The sequence below is a fragment of the Elgaria multicarinata genome, chromosome 3 (genome assembly GCF_023053635.1).
Source record: "Elgaria multicarinata webbii isolate HBS135686 ecotype San Diego chromosome 3, rElgMul1.1.pri, whole genome shotgun sequence".
NCBI classification, from domain to species: domain Eukaryota; kingdom Metazoa; phylum Chordata; class Lepidosauria; order Squamata; family Anguidae; genus Elgaria; species Elgaria multicarinata.
Window position 1 is genome coordinate 14466201 of NC_086173.1, and position 24354 is coordinate 14490554.

Below are 24354 nucleotides of genomic sequence, written 5' to 3' on the forward strand. Positions count from 1 at the left end.
CAAGCTCTGAACAAAACAATTTCCCAGGGAACATGTGACATATTTTCAAATGACCTGACACAAAGGATTGTCCTAAGACATCCTACTTTTGGTCTCTGTTTGGCATTCCTGTCTGAGTGGGGTAGCAAAAGAAAAGCAACCCACTGAAATTTTGCTGTCTGTAGGCCAGAGGTGGGCAGATTTTAGGCTTGTGGGATCTACTTTGTTACTCGAATCCTGAGAGCCACCATTTGGAACCAAAAGACCTGCAGTTAGAATTAAAGAATTCTGAGCCCAGGAATTTGTTTTGAGTATCAGAACAGTTCTGCTGACACTCTTTACACATACACAAAATCCGCTCCTAGTTACTTTGCATAATTTAGGGCAGGAAGGGAGTCATTTTGTTGCTGCTACAACAGAGTCTAGAAATCTTTGCTGATCTACTGCCCATCACCCAGAGCTCTATCTTTAGACCCAGTTCTACCTTCTGCCCACCCCATTCCAAGCTGTTTTTGTCTGCCTCTCCTTTACAAACTATCTTCATCATCATCATTTATTATACGGTCACAGAATAATATAATTAAGACAGTAAAAACACAATCATTAAATCATTATGGTGAAGGCAGAGAAATTATTAAAACACACACATGTTTAAAATACCGTAACATATTTAAAACACCTGAGACTAGAAGTTGCAATTACGTTGGGGAAATCGTCTTACGAGTTCTTTGTACAGAGAAAAGGAACCCATCCACTTCCTCTGTTGTACCTTTTTATTTTAACAATTAGGGGGGAAAATGTATCTGGCTTTTAGTTTAATTCTGTGGAAGAAGCTTGCCTGCCCTTTCTGAGGCCTGTAGACTCCTTGCTGGACCGAACGAAAAGGAAGGGGGCACAAAGACATGTGGTCAGGCCTGCCCGTCCTTTAAGTTTTAGGGCCAGAGCACTCAAGTGGACTAGCAACTTATCAGTGCCTGCATCTCTGTCTTTCTCTCAGCCACCTGTTCAGGTGAATTATCCACAGATGCTCTAGTGCTGGAAAAGCAGGCATTCCCTGTGCTGAAGTGTGCGCTTGCCATCCAGTCAGACGTCCGGCACTTGGTCCCAGAATGTCTGCTCCTCACACCTGGGGGCTCTCTTGGCCTTACCTTGGGGATATACAAACCTCTTCCTCCTTCTTTTGGTGGCAGATGATGGCGTACAAGGAAACTGGCCAGAGATTTCCCAATGATCTAGCGGAGCAGCACCAGAATGTCATACGGATGATCCAGTGGCAAAAGTCTGAGCTTCAGCAAGGAGGCCCTGCGGTCTGGAAAGGTACACAGATGGGAAAGCCTCCCCATGAAGGCTTCATTCCGGGAGGACTCCATTCCCTGTGGCTGGGCAAATGGAACACTCCCCCCTCCCGCCCAGCCCCCCTCCCGTTGAATAAGTCCCATAAGGCCCAGCCAGCCTGATGGGCATTGGACTCCCGCTTAAGGCAAAGGAGGGTGAGGAGGAGCCGCTCAGGCTGTTCCCCCAACGGTGTCTGGTCTTCACTCCACAGAGTACGTCACCCAGTTGGAGCGGTATCAGCAGTGGTACACAGAAGCGGCACGGCGCCTTGGCAGTGAAGGAAAGCGGGTACGATTTCAGCCTGTTTCTCCACCCCCACCCTAAATCTTACATAGCGGGAGGGAAATTCCTTTCAGCTCCATCATTGCAGCGTTTCTGTGGCACCAACGCTTGCCTGCTTAAAGGAGCCAAAGGGATTACACTTTGTCAGGTGACATTTGAACCCAGGTGTCTACTTCAACACCCACCGCTTATATTTATTTGTATTCTTCGGCAGGAAGCGGCCAAGGATGCCCTTTACAAGCGCAATCTGGTTGAGAGGGAGGTGAGTGTCTCCTGTGAGGAAGGGGGGTTTGTTTCTACTGTTCTCTTCCCCCCTCCCTCCAAGTATAATCGTTGATTGAGGCCAAGCACTTCCTTGGTTCCCTTTTGCCTTCCTTGGTACCCTTCTGCCTTTTGTGGGGGTGACTGAGAGACGGCTTTCTCAAAATGCTGCAATACTACAAACAAGAAGGATCTTGGAATTGTTGTAGATTGCAAGCTGAGTAGGAGCCAACAGTGCGATATGGCTGCAAGAAAGGCCAATGCTATTTGGGGCTGCATTAATAGAAGTGTAGCTTCCAAATCACGTGAGGTACTGGTTCCTCATCTAGAGTATTGCGTCCAGTTCTGGGCTCCACAATTCAAGAAGGATGCAGACAAGCTGGAGCGTGTTCAGAGGAGGGCAACCAGGATGATCAGGGGTCTGGAAACAAAGCCCTATGAAGAGAGACTGAAAGAACTGGGCATTTTTAGCCTGGAGAAGAGAAGATTGAGGGGAGACATGATAGCACTCTTCAAATACTTAAAAGGTTGTCACACAGAGGAGGGCCAGGATCTCTTCTCCATCCTCCCAGAGTGCAGGACATGGAATAACAGGCTCAAGTTACAGGAAGCCAGATTCCAGCTGGACATCAGGAAAAACTTCCTGTTAGAGCAGTACGACAATGGAACCAGTTCCCTAGGGAGATTGTGGGCTCTCCCACACTAGAGGCCTTCAAGAGGCAGCTGGACAACCATCTGTCAGGGATGCTTTAGGGTGGATTCCTGCATTGAGCAGGGGGTTGGACTTGATGGCCTTGTAGGCCCCTTCCAACTCTACTATTCTATGATTCTATGAGAAGAGTTTTATGTCAGGTGCTCATGGGTGGCAATGTGCCCCCCCCCCCCAGGTACTGGTGCTCACTGAGATGCCCTCCTCTTCTCAATTTTTATTTTAGAAATGTATATTTTTATTAAGGGCAGCTGGGAGGGCTTCAATGCAAAGTGGGAGCCTCTGGCATTTCTCTCTCTCTCTCCATAGGTGCAGAGCAGCCACTCCAAGCTGGTGCCCTCCAGATGTGTTGGCCTGCAACTCCCATCCTGCCCTGCCAGGATGGCCATTGGGGGGTCGCAGTGCAACGCATCTGGAGGGCACTAGGTTGGGGGTGTCTGGTGGGTGGGGTAGAGATCCTCATTGTTCAGTGTGTTGCTCAGCTCTACCCAGCATTAAGGAATGTGGGGCATATGCCCAGTTCAAAGGGCTGGTTTTGACCTGGAAAGTAGGACCAGCTTGTTTAAGGCACTGCCTGTCTCCACGTGTTCCTACCCGGACATTTGAGATCTTCTGTGGGTGCCCCCTGCTGTCAGAGATAAGGCAAGTGGCTGCCAGGGGGGTGGCCTTTGCCGTGGTGTCGCCCCAATTGCAGAATGCTGCCCCCAAAGTGGTTTGTCTAGCACCCCAATAATAGCCTTTTGTCCCCCCAGCAAAAGACATTTCTATTTCCCCAGGGCTTTAGTTTGAATTTAGTTTTGCTGATGTTTTCTTAGGCTGCTTTGAGCTCTGCTGCTTTATTGGGATTTTTTTTTAAAAAAGTGTTTATTTGGTGTTTGTGATTTTGTTTCCCCTTTTTATGAAAATCTGATCATAGGGCACGTCATGAAAACTGTTTGTGCCAGCCTTCCCCAACATAGTTCCCTCCATATGTTTTGGAAGACAACTCCCAGCATTCCTGGCCATTGGCCATACCGGCTGGGGCTGATGGGAGTTGAAGTCCACAAAATCTGGAAGGCACCATGCCGGGGAAGGCCGCCCTTATGCTCTCCCTTTCCCTGCGAAGAGACGGTGGTGACAGAAGCACTGACTGCCCTCCATGTTTTCTCTTCTAGCTGCAGAAGGCTCTCAAGTGAAGGAAGGGCTGGCAGCGTGAAAGCTCTTGGACACCCTGGCCAAGCCCCCGCGGTGGGTGAAGGGCTGGGCTGGGTGGAGCCGTAATGCTGCAAGGTGACGCTGTGCCCTGGCAGCGGGGCTCTTTCTAGTCTTCACTCCATGTAATAAGGATGGGTGGCGACTCCCTTAGTCATGCGATGCTGCCAGGTGAAGAGAGACAATCTACGTGATACTTGCCTTGGTGCTCTGGCTCAGCCTGGCCTCTCCAGGCTCCTAGGGAGACCCTGAGCGATTCCTCTGCAGGGCCAGGCTGCTGGGTCTTGGGAGAGAAGAGAAATAATCCCCCTCTCTCTCTTTCTGTTCTACCTGCAACTACCAGGTACATCCCCATTTCAAGTCGAAATGGGCTTCACTCCAGTGGCTTCTCCCCCTTAGTATCCTGCAAATGAGAGATTTCTGAGCCTGCTGAGGCCAGGGATGGGAGAATAGGTGGCACTCCAGATAATGCTGGCCTCAACTTCCATCAGTCCCAGCTAGTGCTGAGGGATGATGGGAGCTGCAGTCCCAACAGTTGGAGGGTCACACATTCCCCATCCTTGAGCTAGACCCTCGTTGAAACTACAGTTTCCAAAATCCCTTGGTCTAGAGAGTGTGACTCCTACAGCCCTGAAACTGTTTTAAATGCTTCGTGCAGATCTGCCTGCGGTGTCTTGGCTTCTCTGCCTCAGAGGTCGGAAGGCCCCGCGGCTTCCGACATGTCCCAAGTGGAGTCACTGAGGAATTTGGCACCTTTTAAAAACAAGAAAGAGGTGATCCTAGCACGTCCCCCCAACCCTTGTAGTTTGCATTCAGTGCAGAACTCCCTGCATTGCTGCACCCCCGCCCCCACCTCCTCCCTTGCACCAGGCACTTTGCACGCACCTCTCTGAGCTCTGCTTATTTGCCCATTTTTTGTGTTCCTTCCTTTGAGAACTAAGCCACTCACTGCTTTTGACTGTTCAGATCCCCTTCTGAGTGGCCAAGAAGACCCCTTTGGAGGCTGAACGGTGAAGTTTTGCTTGCTCTAGATCCCAGGAAGACCCAGCTCCTGAACCTGCCTCAGGCCCCCCTGCAGAGGCCTGCAGTGATGGGAGGAGGCCTGGCAAGGTGGCATCTTTCTTTAAAGGCCCCTGACCCCTCTGCCATCATCCGTACAGCCCATTTCAGGGAAGAACATGTAATGAGCTCAGTGATTCAGGCTGGCTGCTGGGTCTTGATTTTGGAGTTGCTGCCTCTTCCGCCCCCCGCGCGACCAAAGGACCCAAGCAATGGGGCTGAGAGTTCCCTCTCCCATTAGAGAAAATAGTGGAAGGAGGTTGTCCCTTCCCTTGGGTTAAGGGCAGGCTTCCCTCCACTAGAAATGGCTTGTGGATGCCCAGACTGATTGAGCATCAGCTCAGCTTGGTGCACCAATGACTTGTGGGTTACAATCACTTGGCGCAGGGTTTCTGCAGGCTCCTCCTGTCCCAGGCTGTTCCTGACACCGTTCCTGTTGAATGAGGGATGGTGCCTGATAATCAGCAGTTTCTTGGCATGCCAGATGGAGAAGCACACGTCTTATCGAGAGGCCCCTCTGGTCTTGAGGGTTGCCAGGGGTGGGGTTAGGGTGTTGCTGTTGTAGTCTGTAGGTGTGCATTATCTGTAGGCACTGGGGCATATCAGTGTGGTCCTTATGGGAATTCACTCCCCTTTGGCGGCTGGAAATGTGACCTTGTAATGGCCGCATCCTGCCTCCTGCACTAGATTCAAAGACATTTTTAAGTATAAGAAATTAACTCAGGATTGTTGCTGGCTCAGGATGGATTAGGTGACGCACTGTGGGTTAGATCCTGCACCATCTTCCCTGCCACACCTACATTCCTTTTAAAACCAAAATTTAACCCCTCCTGTCCTTAGATAGTGAGATGATAAAAGGGAAACAAGTGTTCTACACAGCCTTTCTTCCCTGACCCCATTTTCCCAATCCCCACCCCCCACCCCCGCTGGGTATTAGGGAATTCTGATTTTTTATACAAGTGCCTGTCTCTGAGGTTGTTGCTCAGCTAGAGGCCTTAAAAGCCCACTGTTAAAAGCAGAGGCCACAAATCCGTGTTACGGCTTTATTTTATGCTTACAGTGACATAAATATATAGTTTTTAGAAGGGTGGGGAGGTTTTAAAAAGTTCTGTACGACCCGTACTGGAATCTTGCACCAATAATAAACCCTTGTGAAAACCTACTTTTCTTCTGTATTGTGTTCATGGGTCAGCACCGCGATCAGACGTCGTTCTTGTGGAATCTTGTAAGTGATCCCCTTTGCCTTATCACTTTAAAGTAAAGCCTCTCGCTTGCTTGCTCGCTTCCCGGCTTCTACAAAAAAGGCACAAGCTGTCAAACGGCACCGGCTCCATCTTCTTATCTAGCATTAGTTTCAGGTGGAAGTGAAGTGGTGCGGAGCAGAGAGAAGGGTGGCCCAGAAGAGGGAGAGGCACGGAAAGCAAGCCTTCATTTGTGTCAATGGGGCCCTGAAATCTGGAAAGCCGTGTGGGCAGCTTTGTTACTTATTTTATTTATTACATTTTTATACCACCCAATAGCCGAAGCTCTCTGGGCCAGGGCCGGTGCCAGACTATTTTGCACCCTAGGCAAGGTGAGCTACTTGCACCCCCCCTCAAATTGCGCGGAAGTCTGAACGTGTGCACGGAGTGGAGAGCTGGGACTGGCTCACTTTGATTTGGGACCGAGCCGTCTGGAATTCACCGGGACTTACTTCTATGCGAATGCAACCTGCTATGCAGCCTGGCGTCCCGATTCCCTCCACATGTTTACTCAGGGGAATAAGGCTTCCGAGTAAGGAGGCATAGGTGGATCGGGCTGCACTGGTGCCTCCCGGTGCAACACTTTCTCAGATGCAAGTCCCGTTGATCCACGTGCGCAGGATTGGGAAGCAGGAGAGTTTGCCTTGCGAGGAGTCCAGGAGTCCCTAGCTTTTGTGGGAGAAGGGAGAGGGAGTCCCGCTTGCCCAGACATCGCGGCCTGTTTGAGGAGAGAGGTGAGGCAACCCGGTGCCCTTTCCTCGGGAGTAAGGCAGAGGCTGGCTTGGGTCAGGGTCGAGCTTGCCACGTGCTTTTTCTTCTTCTTCTGGCGGCGGCCTCCCGGCTCTGGGAGGGCAGCTTCCAGGCAGAAGTCCGAACGTGGAGCCACCCCCCACCCCAGCGTGAGAATATCTCAGCTGATCGATCGTTTTGCAGCTGGACATGCATATTTGTAGTTAATTTTAACGTCTTTATGTGTCGCCACAAAGTAGAGTATTTCAGGCAAGCATTTATTTCGTCCGCTGGTGTCGATCGAGGAATTACAGGTAATGTTTGCCTGAAATCTCCTGCAAGCAATATTAATGCGTTCCCAAATGGTCTGATGTTTCCACGCAAATCTTGCAATGATCGATCAAGAGCCTCGAGCGATTTTTTGTGCGCCATTGTGCATTCATCCCAAACAATAAATTTGCATTTCTGCAATACTTTTCCCATGCCGGATGCTTTGGAAATGTTGCACATGGGAGTTTCAATGAATTGCATGTTCAATGGCAATTTCAAAGCGGAATGAGCAGTTCTTCCACCTGGTAGCAATGGTGCACCTATACCGGATGACGCAAGAGCTAAGGCTATGTCATTTTGGGATCGAATTGCTGCCAGAATCAATGTAATTAGGAACGTTTTACCAGTTCCTCCTGGCGCATATAAGAAGAAGATTTCTCCAACCCCGTTATTGACAGTTTGCATTATTTGATCGTAAATGCCATTTTGCTCAAGCGTTAGCTTAGGAATATTTGATTGCACATACGACAAAAGATCACCCGTGTTGTAATTTTGTTCACGACGCAATTCTACATCGAATGAAGCAGGAGCAGATCGATTCGGTGATGGCATTTCCAATTGATTGAGAACTTTGTTCACGATTTCTAAGCACAAATCTTCAATCATTATCAACGCTTCATTGTAGATTTCTGCTGTGAAATCCATGTTCATATTTGAATTTTCCTTGCGTATTCGATGGAAAATATCTTCAGCCATGTGCGATTTATATTTCTCCCATAACTCTGTTGGAGATGAAGGAGAGCAGGCGGTCAATATGATTGCAAACAATGCACGAATTTGATTTGGATGTGACGTGTTGTACGCGTTATTAATGCATACATCCCAGTGTCGGTCATTCTCCAATAAATTCAGAGCTTGACATGCACTGCGGAAAGTGGGATGTGTAATGCCGTTGACAATTCTCAATTGCTGGAAAGACATTGGACCGGGCACATTTACCAACAGCATGCGAAGAAAGAAGCATTCATCTTGATTGGGATGCACGGTGTACAGTCTGCCTATCGTCGTTTCTTTGAATATGCCATGTTGTCCGTCGACTCGCTCTCCTCGTTTGCGTCATTCAAATGATTTTCTACTCGCATTCCATGTGTAATACGTAGGCACTTCCGAATACAGCAGTGTTTTCGCAAACGTGTCATTTTGACATAACGTGAAGGAAGTTAACGTTGTAGCCAGTGGATTCAGGGCTATTTGTTGCACATTTGCAGCTGTGAAATAAACACATTGTCCATTTTCTAGATGTACTGCTAAGTGAACAACAGCTGGACTTCGTTGATGTATGGGAAATGAAAGAATTCGCCATACAGCTTCATTGCTGCTTATGTATCTTCCAGTCTGACAAGCATGTGTTGCTTTTACGTCCAACAGATGGCGCTGTTTTTCAAAAAAAGCATGTTTTTACCTGTGACAGGTGTGACATCTATATAATATAGGTATATAAAAACACGCGCGTATTCGAATGCAACGTTGTGTCAAAATTTCAAAGCAATCGGTGAAGAACTTTCGGAAAAAGAAGAAAGAAAGTTATAACAAAAACATATAAAATTGCAAAACATTAAAAAAGGAAGAAAGACGAACTAAAAAACAAAGGCAAAATTTAAAAAACTAACCAAATATTTCAATTGAAACGTAGAAAATTGGAAACATTGAAATGGAATCGTACAATATGTAGTATAGCATGTGTTGCTTTTACGTCCAACAGATGGTGAAGTTTTTCAAAAAAAGAATGTTTTTACCTGTCACAGGTGTGGTGAGGAGGTTAGTGGGTTTTGGCCCCTCTGCTAGGCAGGAATCACCTGGCAGTTACCTTTCTTCAGAACTTGGAACTTCCATAGAAGGCCGCAGTTCTGAGAAACATTGCTAGATGGCGCCAAATAGAAATAGGAGAGAAGGCAGAGGCAGTGGATTGGCCTACTGGTTGGTGATGTCACAATGACTTCTCTCCTATTTGCATAAGTGGCTTGGAGGAGGCCTCTGGGCTTTTATATACCCTATTTCTTCGATTCTAAGACACACTTTTGTCCCCATATATAATATAGTTACATAAAAACACGCGCGTATTCGAATGCAACGTTGTGTCAAAATTTCAAAGCAATCGGTGAAGAACTTTCGGAGATTTTAGATTAGGAACAAACGAACATTTACATTTTTATTTATATAGTGATTTCTAAATTTGAATCTATACATATAAATTAATATATGCATATTTTATGCAAATCAGCATCCTCTTTGGGCCTCTTACTTTGTGATGCATGTCCACTTTTTTGGTAGTTTACAAGCGGCCACCCTAATTGTGGGTTCTATTCCCTTATTTTAGAGCTAGCTTCCCGACAGAGACCAGCTTCTAATGGCTCAGGCCATACGTTCAGAAAGCAATCTGCACTCTAGGGAGAGGCTAGTAGATCTAACAAGTTCATAGAAACTGAGGTATCTGTTGGAATAACTCAACATGCAAATGAACAATGAGAATGTTGGGCAAAGTCGTGGTATTGTTCAAGAACTACAACGCTGATCTCTAACGTCTGGAGCAGCCTTCCTGGACCTGGTGCCCAAGCTGGCTGGTTCTGATGGGGCTGTAGTTCAACACAGCTGGAAGGCACCAGATTGGGGAAGGCTGCACCAGATCCCTGTTGGCAGCATGGAAATGGGCAAGCCTTAGAGTCTGACTAAGTGTACCCCCTTCCTTCAAAAAAAGAAAGAAAAAAAGAAAAGGCTCTGACTGGCCGGAACAGAAATGGGAAAAGCAAGACAGGATGTAGGAACTTAGTTTCCTGCAGAGATCTTTTAAAATGATGCCATAATCTCCCTCTCACAAACACACTGGAACTCCACGGCCGCCCAGAATAGACTGCTCCATGTCAGCCATCATGTCCTGTCAAGTATCCGGTTAAGTTAGCAGCTGGTTGACCGGTCTTCTTTCTTCTCATCTTTCCCCATTGGTTTCCATTCATCATTCTGCGGCTAAGATGATTTTTCTGGCTCGTCGTTTTGATCACGGCACCCCGCTTCTAAAATCCCTTCACTGGCTCCCTATCTCCTACAGAATTCAATACAAGCTTCTCCATTTGACGCTTAAAGCTTGTTGTGGTCTGGCTCCTCCCTATCTCTATAGGGGGTACACCTATAAAGAAAGAAAAGGCTCTGACTGTCCGGAACAGAAATGGGAAAAGCAAGACAGGATGTAGGAACTTAGTTTCCTGCAGAGATATTTTAAAATGATGCCATAATCACCATACTGTCCTGCTCGCACCCTTCGCTCTAATAACACTATGTCTCGGTTGGACTACTGCAACCTTCTCACTGGCCTTCCTTCTTCTCACATCAGTTCGTTGGTTTCTGTTCACCACTCTGCTGCTAAGATCATCTTCTTGGCTCGCCGCTCTGACCATGTAACTCCACTTCTGAAATCTCTTCATTGGCTTCCAATTCACCTCAGAGTCCAATATAAACTTCTCCTGTTAACCTACAAAGCTTTTCACAGTCTAGCTCCTTCCTATCTTTCCTCTCTCATCTCACACTATTGCCCCGCTCGTGCTCTTCGCTCCTCTGATGCCATGTTTCTCACCTGCCCAAGGGTCTCCTTCCCTTGCTTGGCTTCCTCCATTTTCTACCGCTGCCCCTTACGCCTGGAACGCTCTTCCAGAACATTTGCGAACTTCAAATTCAATCACGGTTTTTAAAGCTCAGCTAAAAACTTTTCTTTTTTATAAAGCTTTTAGAACTTGATTTTGATCTTACTTTTATACTGTTAGTTTTACTCTACCCTGTGCCTGTTTGGTGCATTCTCTTCCCCTTCTTATTGTTTTATTATGATTTTATTAGAATGGTAGCCTATGCGGCAGGGTTTTGCTATTTTATTGTTTTACTCTGTACAGCACCATGGACACTGATGGTGCTATATAAATAAATAATAATAATCTCTTACTCGCCCAAGAGTTTCTACTTCTCTCGCTTGTCTTCGCACGTCTTCGCTCACTGCCCCTATGCCTGGAATTCTCTTCCAGCACATTTGCGAACTGCGACATCGATCACAGTTTTGAATCTTTTTAAAAAACATTTCTTTTCTCAAAAGCTTATAATCTGTCATGTGACGATACTAGTTTTTATTATTTGTTTTATTGTCCCCCATGCTGCTTGGCCTTTCCCCTCCCTGTTTGTTACTGTGATTTTAGAATGTAAGCCATATGGCAGGGTGTTTTGTATTTTGTTTTATTTTGTTCTGTATGGCACCATGAAAATTGATGGTGCTATATAAATTATTATTATTATTATTATTAATAATAATAATAATAATAATCAATTTGACCGAATCAGGTGCTCTCCAGGGAGAAAAGAAAGTTTGCTCTTATCCTAATATCTCCACTTCCACTTGCTCCAGCTGCTTCCCTCTTTCATCTCTTGTGATAGAGGGGAGGAGGAGGATCATTAATACTGTGCAATAGCAAAAACAAAATCAATGCCACCAGAGCACTGCAACCAAAAAGAGGGAGACGCTCCCATTTTTCACCTCCCACCCAGTACACGTCTTCTTACGTTGGTGCTCAAATGAAAAGACAGAAGTGAAAACACAAGTGAAGAACTGCCGTTGGTCTGACATGTCAGAGGGCTTTCCACGTCCTTCATCAGTAGGGCTGCTCCATCCTCCTTCACCTGCCCCCTCACTTCCCCAGTCTTACTGTTCTCGCCCAAACCCCATACGGATGTGGCAGCCACTCCTACCTCACCTGGGAGTTGGGCACTGACTTAGGGGAAATAAAGTGCCTCTAGGCCAGTGGTTCCCAAACGTCTTCAGGTCACCGCCCCTTGGTTCCACAAACTCATGCCCAGGGCCCCCTACCCTACGCTATAAAAATCATTATTCAGAATAGCGGTTTTCAACCACCCACTAAGGAAGATAATAACAAAATTCAAAACAGTAACAATTAATTGAATATTTATTCAAAATCCAATTACATTCTTTTAGTTTATTCAATTAAACATAATTGATGAACTTGATCCAGTGACATCATCTTTTCAAAGTCTGATAGTCATTTAGCAAGAATATTAGATATCACATTTAGTAACTAGGGTAGAGGACCTCACTGTTCTGTAAATTCTTAATGTGATGGATGGGCTTGATGAAGTGAAACCAGTTTCCCAATGTCTGGTTTAAAGTCACTTAACAGGAGGTTTAATTATGTGGTGATTAAAGTCACTAATCACCACATTTAGTAATCTGGAGTCGATTTCTTTGCTTGGAGAGAAGTAGGCAGACCACACTAAAACCACATTCCACCAAATATGATTTGGAAATGCAACCAGGAGCGTCTGAACCACTCTCCATAGTGAAGGATAGCAATTCACCATTAAAAGGACTCTTCTTAAACGGTATTAATACATGTGTGGATTCTTCCCCTGTATGGCTTGGGACCAAACTACCTTCTCCCATAAAAATGTCCCTGGGTTTTAAGACCTTCTGGAGAGGCGCTTCTCGGAAAAGGCCACCTCGAGCGCCCCCCTGCCGCCCCATTGCAATCCCACCGCCCCCAAGGGGGCGATACCGCCCACTTTGGGAACCACTGCTCTAGGCAACTGGTGCCCTCTGTAGTACTCTTTTGCCCCTGCAAAATGAGGAGAGTAGAAAGTGGCTGCTACCTCCTATCCCATAAGGCAGCATAGGCAGCTGATAGGGAAGGTAAAATAAGAGGGAACCACCAGTCCTTGATCCAATATTTACTACGAGGATGGGGTAAGGGCAGAGCACCCACCGCGGCATTTCAGTCTCGAACGTTCTGCTTCTCTGTCACACTCAGAGGGTGCCAAAGGGGATGTTGGGATATGGCTTTTGGATGGCCAGGCTAGAAAGTGCTATTAGTATTTCAAGAAAAGCTCTCCTTGGTCCCACTGGTGGACCCCATTATCCTGCAAATAGCAGCTTCAGAAATTATTGTGGAGTCGATGGGAGGGGGAGATACCGTATTTCTTCGATTGTAAGACGCCATCGATTGTAAGACACACACTAATTTCAGTACCACCAACAGGGGGAAAAAAGCTTTGATTCTAAGAAATAATAAACGCACCCGCGATTCTAAGATGCACCTTGTTTTTAGAGATGTTTATATGGGGTGGAAAGTGCGTCTTAGAATCGAAGAAATACGGTAGTTCTAAGGCTGACTATGCTCCCCCTGTGCCTGCAATTCACTTAACAAAATATGCACATTAACTACATTCCCACGAGTAAAATCATTGCTAGTTTGGCCCTTGTATAAGAAGAGACTATCATAAGTCAATTGTCAAGTAGTGTCAAAACACTAAAATTAAATACCATTGGATGCTAAGCACTAATGTTGCTTATCAAACAGCGATGGCACCAAATTTCATAGTCGCCTTGTTTGGAACGCTGAACGCTACACATTATGAATTTGCTATGTGGTTCAGAATTGATTGCGCACTCAAGGGCATGCTTGGTAAAGTGGTTCACAGCTACCCCCTCAAATTTTCTGTTGTCCTCCTACCTAGACACACACACACACACCCAAAAAACCCTTACTTGAAATAGTCTCCGCTGTTTCCGTCATTGTTTGCTGTCACTACGATTCTGGCTCTGAGGAGAACAGAGAACTCCATTTTCGTATGGTGATCAGTGAGTAAATATCAAATGACATCATCACGCAGGCAGGGCCACGTGAATGCAGTCCTTCACAAAGGGGCCACGTAATGTAGTGACACATGATTTCAAGCCACAGGTCCCAAGACGCACCTTGATTTTGTACATGTGTAAAAATGTGTACACATGGAATGAGATTTTGTATTAAATGAAAACTCTTGTTCAAGCTTGGATGATGATTTTACTTTCTGAGTAAATAAGAAATTCACTCAGGATACGTTTGCCCTTCACTAGTACTCAGCTGAATATTCAAACATTTGGAGAATATTTAATGTCAAAATTCATACAGGAAAATGGCTGGTGCCGTATTTATTCCAGTTCCTACCTGTTCATTTCCTCTCAGCCTTTCATCACAAGAAAAAAATTCCAGTTGCTAGCTCATATTATATCCTGGGGGAAAAGATACCCAGTTGCTATGTCTTCACAAATAGACCTTTGCAAACAAATACAGAAACACACCAGGTTGATTTTGTTAAATTATTTCTCTTCCATTCATTCAGGGCATTATATAGAGGGGTCACCTTAGGGCTCAACAGAGCCCTGGGTTGAATCCAGACTTCGTCATCATGGTTGGTGTATAGAGGCAGCAAGCTAGCAGTTGCTGTGGAACATGGATGGGAGGGTGCTGTGGCACTGTGTGCTGCTTGGGGGGTCCCTGGTGCACAGCTGGTTGGCCACGGTATGAACAGAGTGCTGGACTAGATGGACCCTTGGTCTGATCCATGAAGGCTCTTCTTACGTTCTTAGAGTAGGCCTATTAACATCAGTGGGACAGCTTAAACATGCCTAACCTAAGTCCCATTAATTTCAGTGGCTTACTCTGAGCATGACAAAGTGTGAATCCAATCCCCTGGCTGCACATGAATACAGCACAGTGAGACATTGCAGGGACCAGGCGGTCTGTGTGGCTTTTCCACAGCCCTATCCAATCCTACCTTTTGCCTAGATGTAAGTTATTCAAGCTCCAATCTTGAATAATTTGCACCAACTCAGAAGGAAAGGGTGGAAGGGCATATGGGGGTGGGGGGGTAAGCACAGCTCCTGATCTTTGTAATGGCCCATATTGCTAAATGTGAACACAGAGGAAGGGTGGGGGGTATTGACAAAGAGATGTATTGAGCTCTCTGGTGATTGCTTTGCATGTGGGCACTGCACCCACACTGGGATGGATTGTACCCTTTTGTTAATTTGCTGCTGCATGAAAAAATCATGACAATGTTATGACAGACTTTCTCACGGTAGTTATGACGGAAGAGCTGTTAAACATTAACACCACCTGAAGCAAAAAAAACCCCAGTCATTATCTGTTCATTTTATTATTTTTTTGGTTATGATTATAAATGGCATTAACTTCATTTAAATGTGTAGAAATATCATATAGCAATCATAAAAGAGATTACACGTATATGAGGCAAATCCCAAATACAAGATTCAGCTAAAGACACGCAGCTCCAAATAAACATTTGTTTTAAGACCAACTATATTCTAATGGCTTTTACACAAGGCAGAACATAAACTGTGCAAAGATATCAGCCAGCAGATTCGCAGCTAAGACAGCAGCCCTTCGCCCAGCCAGCCACACCTCCTCCTCCACACTTCGGACGTTGGCTCCCCTAAATCCCTAAACAATGTGCGCTAAAATAATTTATATATAGTCATTTTCTTGTATATTAATATATATATATCTATATATTTATATAAAAATAGGTTGTACCCTTTGGTTATTTCAAAATGATTGGCAATAAAAAAAAATACATTATGGTTCATCTTATTTATTATGGGTTGGATCCAGATTTAAGCATGCAGACTTCTCTGCCCCCACCAGCTCCCTGTCAATGTTTCACAGAGGGTTGGGGGGAATTATTGAATGGGGTGAGCTATGGTGCAGGTGGGGGAGGGGGTCCCTGAAAATCAGGCAGACACATCTTCCACGGGCAGAGTCCATCTGTCAGATCCTGCATCCCAACCCAATTTTCTTCCCTTGCCTTCTGGTCATTGGTTGTTAGGGGAGACAAGTATTTTTTTGGAATTTAAAACCTAAAGAATTAAATGAAGAGAACTTTTCAACTCACAAAGCAAATAGGTATCAATTTTCTTTAAGAGCATCTATGAATGAATTTGGCGTTTTTTTAATAATGCGAAAGTGGATGGGTTTGCTTGGTGTGTAATGTGTTATTTCAATATTTAGGCAAACAATGTCAGATATGTATTGTTCTGAGATCTCAGCCGTCCAATATTAGGAAATCAAGAAATCAGATTATACAGAATAACAGAGTCACTGAAAAGGACTGAGGATTCCGATTCTAGGCAAAGAGTCCACTTCACTGGGAGAACATCTCCTGTGCAAACTGTTTAAATAAATAGAGCGGCACAAGAGCGCACACGCACGCTTGCACAACTCTTCCTTGTGCAAAAGAAACTGTCTGTGGCCTGGGCCATGGTGATTACCTTGAAAAGAGGGAGAGGGGACCTTCCTTGCAAAGAATTCACATTTTGCCAAAATTGTAGTGTAACATATTCATTCTAGTTCTATTGCAGAATTGCAATATTTCATTATTTCAAAACAAAACAAAAACAGAAACCCTTCTAAAACCCTCCTCAAATGAAGAATCACACAGGGCAGAGCAGGGCACCCACTGTGGCATTCGAAAATGAGTTCAAGTAAATGCATATTTAAACAGGGACGCTTTTGTTTAAAACAAGAACAGAAAAAGAACATCTAATCTGTGTGGAGTTGCTTCATTGGCCTCTTAAAAATACACCATCCCACTTTACAGTGGGAGGAGGAGCTAGGTCAAGGCTGTTTCCAGGTGAGGCTTTTATAGTGCCATCACCTTGCCTCCTTCATGGAATTTTATGGGGTGTGTGTGTGTGTCCACCTTCCATTCATAGCCCTCCTGTGTCCACCCTCCCCCACTGCTTCGTTCATCTTTCTCCTTAATGCAGGGAGTCTGTTGAGGAGAAAAGGAGAATGGCTGCATGATGCCCCTCTCATTCATAGCACTAGGAGCCCCCTTTCTGGAGGCACCTAAAAGCAAGGGATTTACCCAGTGGTCACTTGTGGCACTGCCATTGATCGAAGTTCAGCCTTGCAGAATCCCTTGCTCCTGAAGTAGATTTGGGTGAATGGGAAAACTATGAAGCAGGAAAGTCGTGCCAGGTTGGCTGAGAAGCTGCATCCACAGCTGTGTCCTTCACCGATCCTTCTCTTTGGCTCACTAACTGGCAGAATCGTGGCTGATCAAGCTTAGCTGGCTACATGGCAGCACTTCTACACCAGCTGCCTGAAGCCTGTACTCTGCTGGAAAACCAACCACCCTGGGTAGCGTAGCAGATGGGAGATTCCAGCTGATGGAAGGGGCAAGAGAGGTTGAGAACAGGCAGGCATTTATTGGGAAATGTACATGCTTGCAGTATGCATCTTCAGATGCTTTTCTTCCCTAGTCCTTGACAAGTTCTCAAGTACTTCTTCAAAGTGAAGCAAGAAAACCTCTGGGGCTAGCAAGAAATGCCACCATCCTATGTTGTGTTACTGAGTATCGCTGGACATCACCACGGCATTCTCAGGCTTCGGCGGCTTCGGCGTCCCCTGAAAAAGGCATTTTATGGTTAGTCTTTAATTAAACAACCCCAGCTTTTCCCTGCCTCTTTGGGCCTGCTCCTTCCCTCAGCCCCTTCCTTTTTCAGACAGTAACCACCTCAATTCAAACATCTGTTGGGTCTTCACACACAGTCCCCTGGCCACTTACAGCTTCATGTGCACATCAGATGTGGGTAGATTAGTGTTATAACCCATGGGCTGAATGAAAAGTGGAAGTACAGAGAGATGAGCAATTCAGCCTGGGTCATATGGGCAAGTTTTATATCAAAGGCCCCGAGAATCTTTTCTCCCAGAGATTCTGGAAACTGTCATCCCAGTTGCCCATGGGAAAAACATGCTTCTTCAGGGACTTGGGAGCACATACTATCTCTGCTGCCTCCAACATCTCCACCTGCCCCAAGTAATGTTTTATGGTCCTTGGGACAGGGGATGGTGCTGGAGGAAGGATTCTCACTGGAAAGGAGTGGGCAATGCTTGCAAGAATTTGGTGCTCACCTAAGGTATGACCAACAGCACGGGGTGAAGCCATAAGTTTGTCCCAGGCTCCTGGGAGGGCAACATGACATAAGGATTCATTTCTAGTGGTCATAAGTTTGACCTCCATATTTATAGGCCTTGAAGCCAAACACCCCTGATTATTGCAGCACACAAGAAGGTTCTTCCAGAAGGAAGTTCTCCCTGTAATACCGTGGGCCAAAGCTGCTTGGGGCTTTAAAGGTCATACTAACCCTCTAAAATGAACCTGATCTATCTTTGTCACTGGAGGTCCAGGTGACCCAGAGCGCCCATTATCAACTTCTGTTGCTACGCCAGCTATGCCTGCTCCTGGATAGGGACAGCCTAGCCACGGCCATTCATGCACTGGTAACCTCACGATTAGACTACTGTAACACGCTCTATGTGGGGCTACCCATGCGTGTGGTTCTGAAGCTGCAGTTTGTGCAGAATGCAGCAGCGAGGGTGCTCACTGGGAAGCCTAGCTCTGCCTACATAAAACCTGTGTTAAAAGAACTGCATTGGCAGCCTGTCAGCTACTGAGCCATGTAGAATGTTATGTTGTTACCCTATAAAGCCCTAAATAACTTGGGACCAGGATACCTAGTAGACCGCCTTCCCTTATATACACCCAGATGACATTTACAATCATTGGAGGAGGTCCTGCTCATCATTCCAAGAAGAACAGAATGCCATCATGAAGAAACTCGACGGTGGGCCTTCTCCGTAGCAGCACCCACCCTCTGGAAAACCCTCCCTTGTGCAGTTTGGGAGGCGGAAAATGTAACGTTCTTCCAGTGCCTCCTGAAAACATGTATTTTTAGACAACCTTTCTCTGCACTATAACTTATTCTGGTTTTATATGACATTTTAAAAGTTTCAAATCTTGATTTTTGTATATTATGGTTTTCATTGTAAACTGCCCAGGAAGGCTTTCTGTAGCCAGCAGGATCTGGATCAACTTTCTGGATCAACTGTGCTTTTGGAACTATGTGGAAGAAACTGTCTGCATTACAGAAATCAAACTAGGAAATGAGTCTAACAGTGGCTAGGTACCTACCATCCAGGAGGGCATGCTGCTGGCAAAAAGCACTCCTAGACACAGCCACAACCTGGCTAACCAAAAACAATGCTGAATCCAGAAGTAACCCCAAACTATAAACCTGATCCTTGTGACCCTCACCTACTCTGGAGTAAAGGTCCCCCCTCTCTCATCAACATCTCAATTTTGCCTGGGCAGAGCCTGAGTTTATTCAATGTCTTTCAACCTATAATAGACTCAAGACTCCTGTTCAAAGCCTCACCCAGAACTGAGGGGGACATAGGCCTTAACTAGACCTAAGGTTTATCCCAGGATCGTCCCGGGGTGCTCCCAGGATATCCTGTGTGTCATTTACATGAACAGGGATGACCCTGGGATGATCCCGGGATAAACCTTATGTCTAGCTAAGGCCATAGTCAGCATTCTCCAGCTATTTGGAGCATGTCTCCCAATAGTGTCACGTATACATTAAACATCATGGGAGGCAAGATGGAACCCTGTAGCACCTATAGAATAGTTCTCATGCAGCAAAGCAACACCTTCCAGTATGTAAATTTTTAGAATGTTTTAAGGATGTTTTAATCATGTATACTATGTTTTAATCAGGGTTTTTTTGTGTTTTATATTCACTGTTGTTCCCCGCCTCGATCCAAGTGGAGAGGCGAGTAATAAATACATTATTATTATTATTATTATTATTATTATTATTATTATTAATGTGAGGCAGCCGCGGAATCCCTGCCACACAATGCCTTCCATCACTAGCACAGACAGATGGCACATGATGATACTATGGTTAGTGGTTTTGAAAACCACAGAAAAACCCAGTAGAATTAACAGGGTCCCACTCTCTCTGCCTATTGGGAATCTCACATACAATAGGTCACCCATTGGGGCAACAGTGTTTCAGTTCCAGAGCCAGACTGAAAATACACCAGACTGAATCTTCATCCAAAATAGCCACTGCCCGCACAATCACCTTTCCCAAGACTGGTAAATTAAAGACTGGTATATAATTCCCTAGATCAAAAGGGTCAAGAAAGTGAGGGAATTCATTCAATTTAAGAAGAGAAGTGGACAGTTGTTGAGTTTGGTATCCCCGATCATCCTAAAGTGCAGGACACGGAATAATGGGCTCAGGAAGCCTGATTCCAGCTGAACTTCAGGAAAAACTTCCTGACTGTTAGAGCAGTACGACAATGGAACCAGTTACCTGGGGAGGTTGTGGGCTCTCCCACACTAGAGGCCTTCAAGATGCAGCTGGACAACCATCTGTCAGGGATGCTTTAAGGTGGATTCCTGCATTGAGCAGGAGGTTGGACTCGATGGCCTTATAGGCCCCATTCCAACTCTACTATTCTATGATACTCAACTGTAGCTCTTGCATATATGAAAATCACACTAGCTACTTACTGCACAACTAACTGCTAGTTAAGTACTATTTTCTTAATACAGATATTAGCACCCAGGTCTCTGCCCTGCTAGGTCTACTATCCTAATCCACCAGAGGAAAACAGGCTGCCTTTTCAAGGAACAGAGTTATATTCCATTGTAAGCCACCTTGAGGGTCATTCGATCAAAAGATGGGATCGAAATCTTCAACCAACCAACCACAGAAGATTCTAGTAAACACTGGAGAAATTGGAGTGTACAACAGCCAAGGAATATCTGTTGGGAAAAATGAAGGTAAGGTAGAGCACAGAAGGGTCAGTGCTACCCTTTGGCTGTGTGGAAGCACATTTACTACCTTCTCTGGTTTTCAGTATCCTCTGTGAAAGCACTGCTTGGAAGTGGGGCCATATGTAAACTTTGCACAGGAATTTTGCTAGACCAGACACTGACCTCTGCCATAGAACTCTTTTAATTTATCTTGGTTTCACCAAAGCATTTGACAAAGCTGCCCACGATAGTTTGGTTAGCAAAATCATTCTGTGTGTGCTGGGTGACAATACTGTCAGGTGAATTCAGAGTGTGTTGGAAATCCCTATTTGGAGTAAAACTGTCTGCATTACAGAAATCAAACTAGGAAATGAGTCTAACAGTGGCTAGGTACCTACCATCCAGGAGGGCATGCTGCTGGCAAAAAGCACTCCTAGACACAGCCACAACCTGGCTAACCAAAAACAATGCTGAATCCAGAAGTAACCCCAAACTATAAACCTGATCCTTGTGACCCTCACCTACTCTGGAGTAAAGGTCCCCCCTCTCTCATCAACATCTCAATTTTGCCTGGGCAGAGCCTGAGTTTATTCAATGTCTTTCAACCTATAATAGACTCAAGACTCCTGTTCAAAGCCTCACCCAGAACTGAGGGGGACATAGGCCTTAACTAGACCTTATCCCAGGATAGTCCCGGGGTGCTCCCAGGATATCCTGTGTGTCATTTACATGAACAGGGATGACCCTGGGACGATCCCAGGATAAACCTTATGTCTAGCTAAGGCCATAGTCAGCATTCTCCAGCTATTTGGAGCATGTCTCCCAATAGTATCACGTATACATTAAACATCATGGGAGGCAAGATGGAACCCTGTAGCACCTATAGAATAGTTCTCATGCAGCAAAGCAACACCTTCCAGCATGTAAATTTTTAGAATGTTTTTAGGATGTTTTAAGGATGTTTTAATCATGTATACTATGTTTTAATCAGGTTTTTTTTTGGTGTTTTATATTCACTGTTGTTCCCCGCCTCGATCCAAGTGGAGAGGAAATCCCTATTTCGAGTAATCGATGGTTCTTCTTCAAACTGGAGGGGGGTTTCAAGTGGGGTGCCGGAGGGCTCTGTGCTGGCCCTGGGGCTCTTCAACGTTTTCTTTTAATGACTAAGGCTGCAATCCTATGCCAGCTGGCTGGAGCTTGGTGGGAACGGGCGGACTTATTTTTGTCTAAACATGCATCGGATCGTGCCCTTAGTCTCAGAGGAAGGAGCGGAGGGAATCCTTGTCAAATCTTCAAATAACACAGATCTGGTAGGGATAGCTATCACCTCAGAAGACAGGATTAAAATTCAAAATGTTCTAGATAGAATGGAAAATGACTGATGTAACAAAATGCAATTCAAGAGAGAAAAGTACAAAGCCTGCATTTAAGAGGGAAATTAACACACAGGTATAGGCGCTTGTGTGGCGCAGAGTGGTAAAGCAGCAGTTTCTGCAGCTGAAACTCTCCCCACAGCCTGAGTTCGATCCCAGCGGAAGCTGGTTTCAGGCAGTTGGCTCGGGTCGACTCAGCCTTCCATCCTCCCAAGGTCAGTAAGTTAGCTGGGGGAAAGGTAATAACAGCGGGGGAAGGCAACAGCAAACCACCCTGTTATAAGGCCTGCCAAGAAAATGTCAACGAAAGCTGGCGTCCCTCCAAGAGTCAGTAATGACTCAGTGCTTGCACGAGAGGTTTCTTTCCTTTCCATAGGATAATGGATATTTGGTTTGGCAGTAATAGATGTGGAAAGGATTTTGGGATTGTAATCAGTCACAAGCTGGTGATGTGGATACAAAACAGGGCTACTGAAATTTTATGCTGCATAAATAGGACCATTATTTCCAAATCATGGGAAATAATAGTGCCAGTTTATTCTGCAATAGTCAGACCTCATCTGGAGTACTGTGTTCAGTTCTGAATGCCACATTTTAAAAAGGATGTAGAGAAGCTTACCTGGTTCCCTCAAATGTGATGGACAGCAACTCCCATCATCCCAGCCAGCATGGCCATGGGAGCTGTAGTCCATTACACCTGCAGGGAACCAGACTGCGGAAAGCTGATGTAAGACTAGAACAAGTTCAGAGGAGGGCAATGAAGATGGTCAGAGGTATGGAAAATAAGTCCTGTGAGAAAGCTTAGAGGAACTGGGTATGTTTAGCCTGGACATAATAGCACTCTTCAAATACTTGACAGGCCACCACCTAGAAGAGGGCAAAGACTTGCTCTCTGTGGTTCCAAAGGGCAGGACTAGCTTCAACAGTTTTGGGCTGAACATTAGGAGAAACATCTTAATGGTAACAGTAGTTCAATGATGGAACCTGGGCAAAGGGGCAGTGCGCTCTCCCTCACTGGAGGACTTTAAGCAAAGGCTGGGTTTTCTAGCTCTGGATTTTCTGCATCAAGTTGGGGGTTGGGCTAGATGGCCCAAAAGGTCCCCTCCAACACCTTCACCGTATGTGGTAACTCACCGGAGATGTGGATTTGGCAAAGTTCAGCTGAGCATACAGCATGATGGCAATGTCATTCTGGCCTGCTTCTAGTGCAATGGAGAGAGCTGTGCTGCCGTCCTGCAGGAGAAGACCAGGAGACAAGGTCACCACCACCACCACCACCACCGTGATGGCGATTCTTACTTGGCCACCATTTCTGTCAAGTGTGCACTGGCTGCCTATTCGCTACCGGGCCAGGTTTAAGGTTCTTGTACTTGTGTACAAAGCCCTAAACAACTTGGGACCAGGATACCTGAGAGAGCGCCTTCTCCCCTACCAACCTGCCCGGTCACTGAGGTCATCCCGAGGGCCTGCTCCTGGTGGTTCCACCTAGATCCATCCTCCGATTGGAATCCACCAGGGGAAGAGCCTTCAGCGTGGTGGCGCCCCTCCTGTGGAATTCCCTGCCTCTGGAGGTCAGGCAGGCTCCGACCTTGCACTCCTTTCGGCGCCTCCTGAAAACATCTTTATTCCAAGAAGCCTTTCTTTAACATGCAGCCTTGGATTTCTGATTTTTGCTTCTTTTTAAATTTTGTTTTAACTGTTTTATTCTGTTTTTATTTTCATTTTACCTTGTACACCGCTCCGAAATTTTTCAATGGGGAGCGGTATATAAATGTTCTAAATAAATAAATAAATAATAAATAAGTGTGAACATCTCACTTCAGCTGCCTTTACCAAGGCTCCCAGTTCCTGGAATTCCAGGAGAAAGTACCTGCAGCATCTAGACCCCGTGAGACTGTTAACAGCGGGCATAGCTAAAAGGAGCTTCCATGTAACTTTCAATGCTGGGGACAAACTGGGGAGAGGCCACCACCTCCCCGCCGTCTCTAAGCACCTGAAGACAGCTGGATGGCCACTGCTGGAAACAGAATGCCGGGCGAGTTGGATGCTTTGATCTGATCCAGTCAGGCAACTCTCATTCTCTTATGTCCACATAGCTAGATTCTGCTGCCATTCTCTGGGTATAGCTTGACAAGTGAGTTAAGAGCGGTTCCCATAGGGCCCAGGGTGCTGGGGGAGGTAGTGGTGATGGTCCTGGTGATCGGGAAATGACAAGGTAGGACCATCTGAATTTGATAAGAAATGTAAGGCAGCAATAATACAAATGAAAAAGGACCATTTCTTGATTTCAATGCCCAGCTTCTGCTTCTTCTTTTAAAAGGTGCTGAGGCTCAAGCCTGCCAACTGAGGTTACTCAGTAGGGTGGAAAAGCCATGATTTCTTCAGCTATTCCAGGGCTGAACCTTGGCACAGATTTACATGC

General features: G+C 45.7%; 2 protein-coding genes across 2 annotated transcripts in view; one reads left to right on the forward strand and one right to left on the reverse strand.

Moving 5' to 3' along the window:
• Positions 1 to 5978, forward strand: part of CC2D1A (coiled-coil and C2 domain containing 1A) — a 65159-nt gene extending 59181 nt beyond the window's left edge. The window contains exons 27-30 of the mRNA XM_063119360.1: positions 1170 to 1296; positions 1526 to 1602; positions 1811 to 1858; positions 3721 to 5978. Of these exons, the coding sequence (XP_062975430.1) occupies positions 1170 to 1296; positions 1526 to 1602; positions 1811 to 1858; positions 3721 to 3741 (273 nt within the window). The 3' untranslated portion in view covers positions 3742 to 5978. The remainder of the gene's footprint in view (positions 1 to 1169; positions 1297 to 1525; positions 1603 to 1810; positions 1859 to 3720) is intronic.
• A 9109-nt stretch (positions 5979 to 15087) lies between these two features.
• KANK2 (KN motif and ankyrin repeat domains 2) overlaps positions 15088 to 24354 on the reverse strand; it is a 35998-nt gene continuing 26731 nt past the window's right edge. Inside the window, exons 11-12 of the mRNA XM_063119333.1 lie at positions 23067 to 23165; positions 15088 to 17351 (exon numbers count right to left, since the gene is read on the reverse strand). Coding sequence (XP_062975403.1) covers positions 17292 to 17351; positions 23067 to 23165 — 159 coding nt within the window. The 3' untranslated portion in view covers positions 15088 to 17291. The remainder of the gene's footprint in view (positions 17352 to 23066; positions 23166 to 24354) is intronic.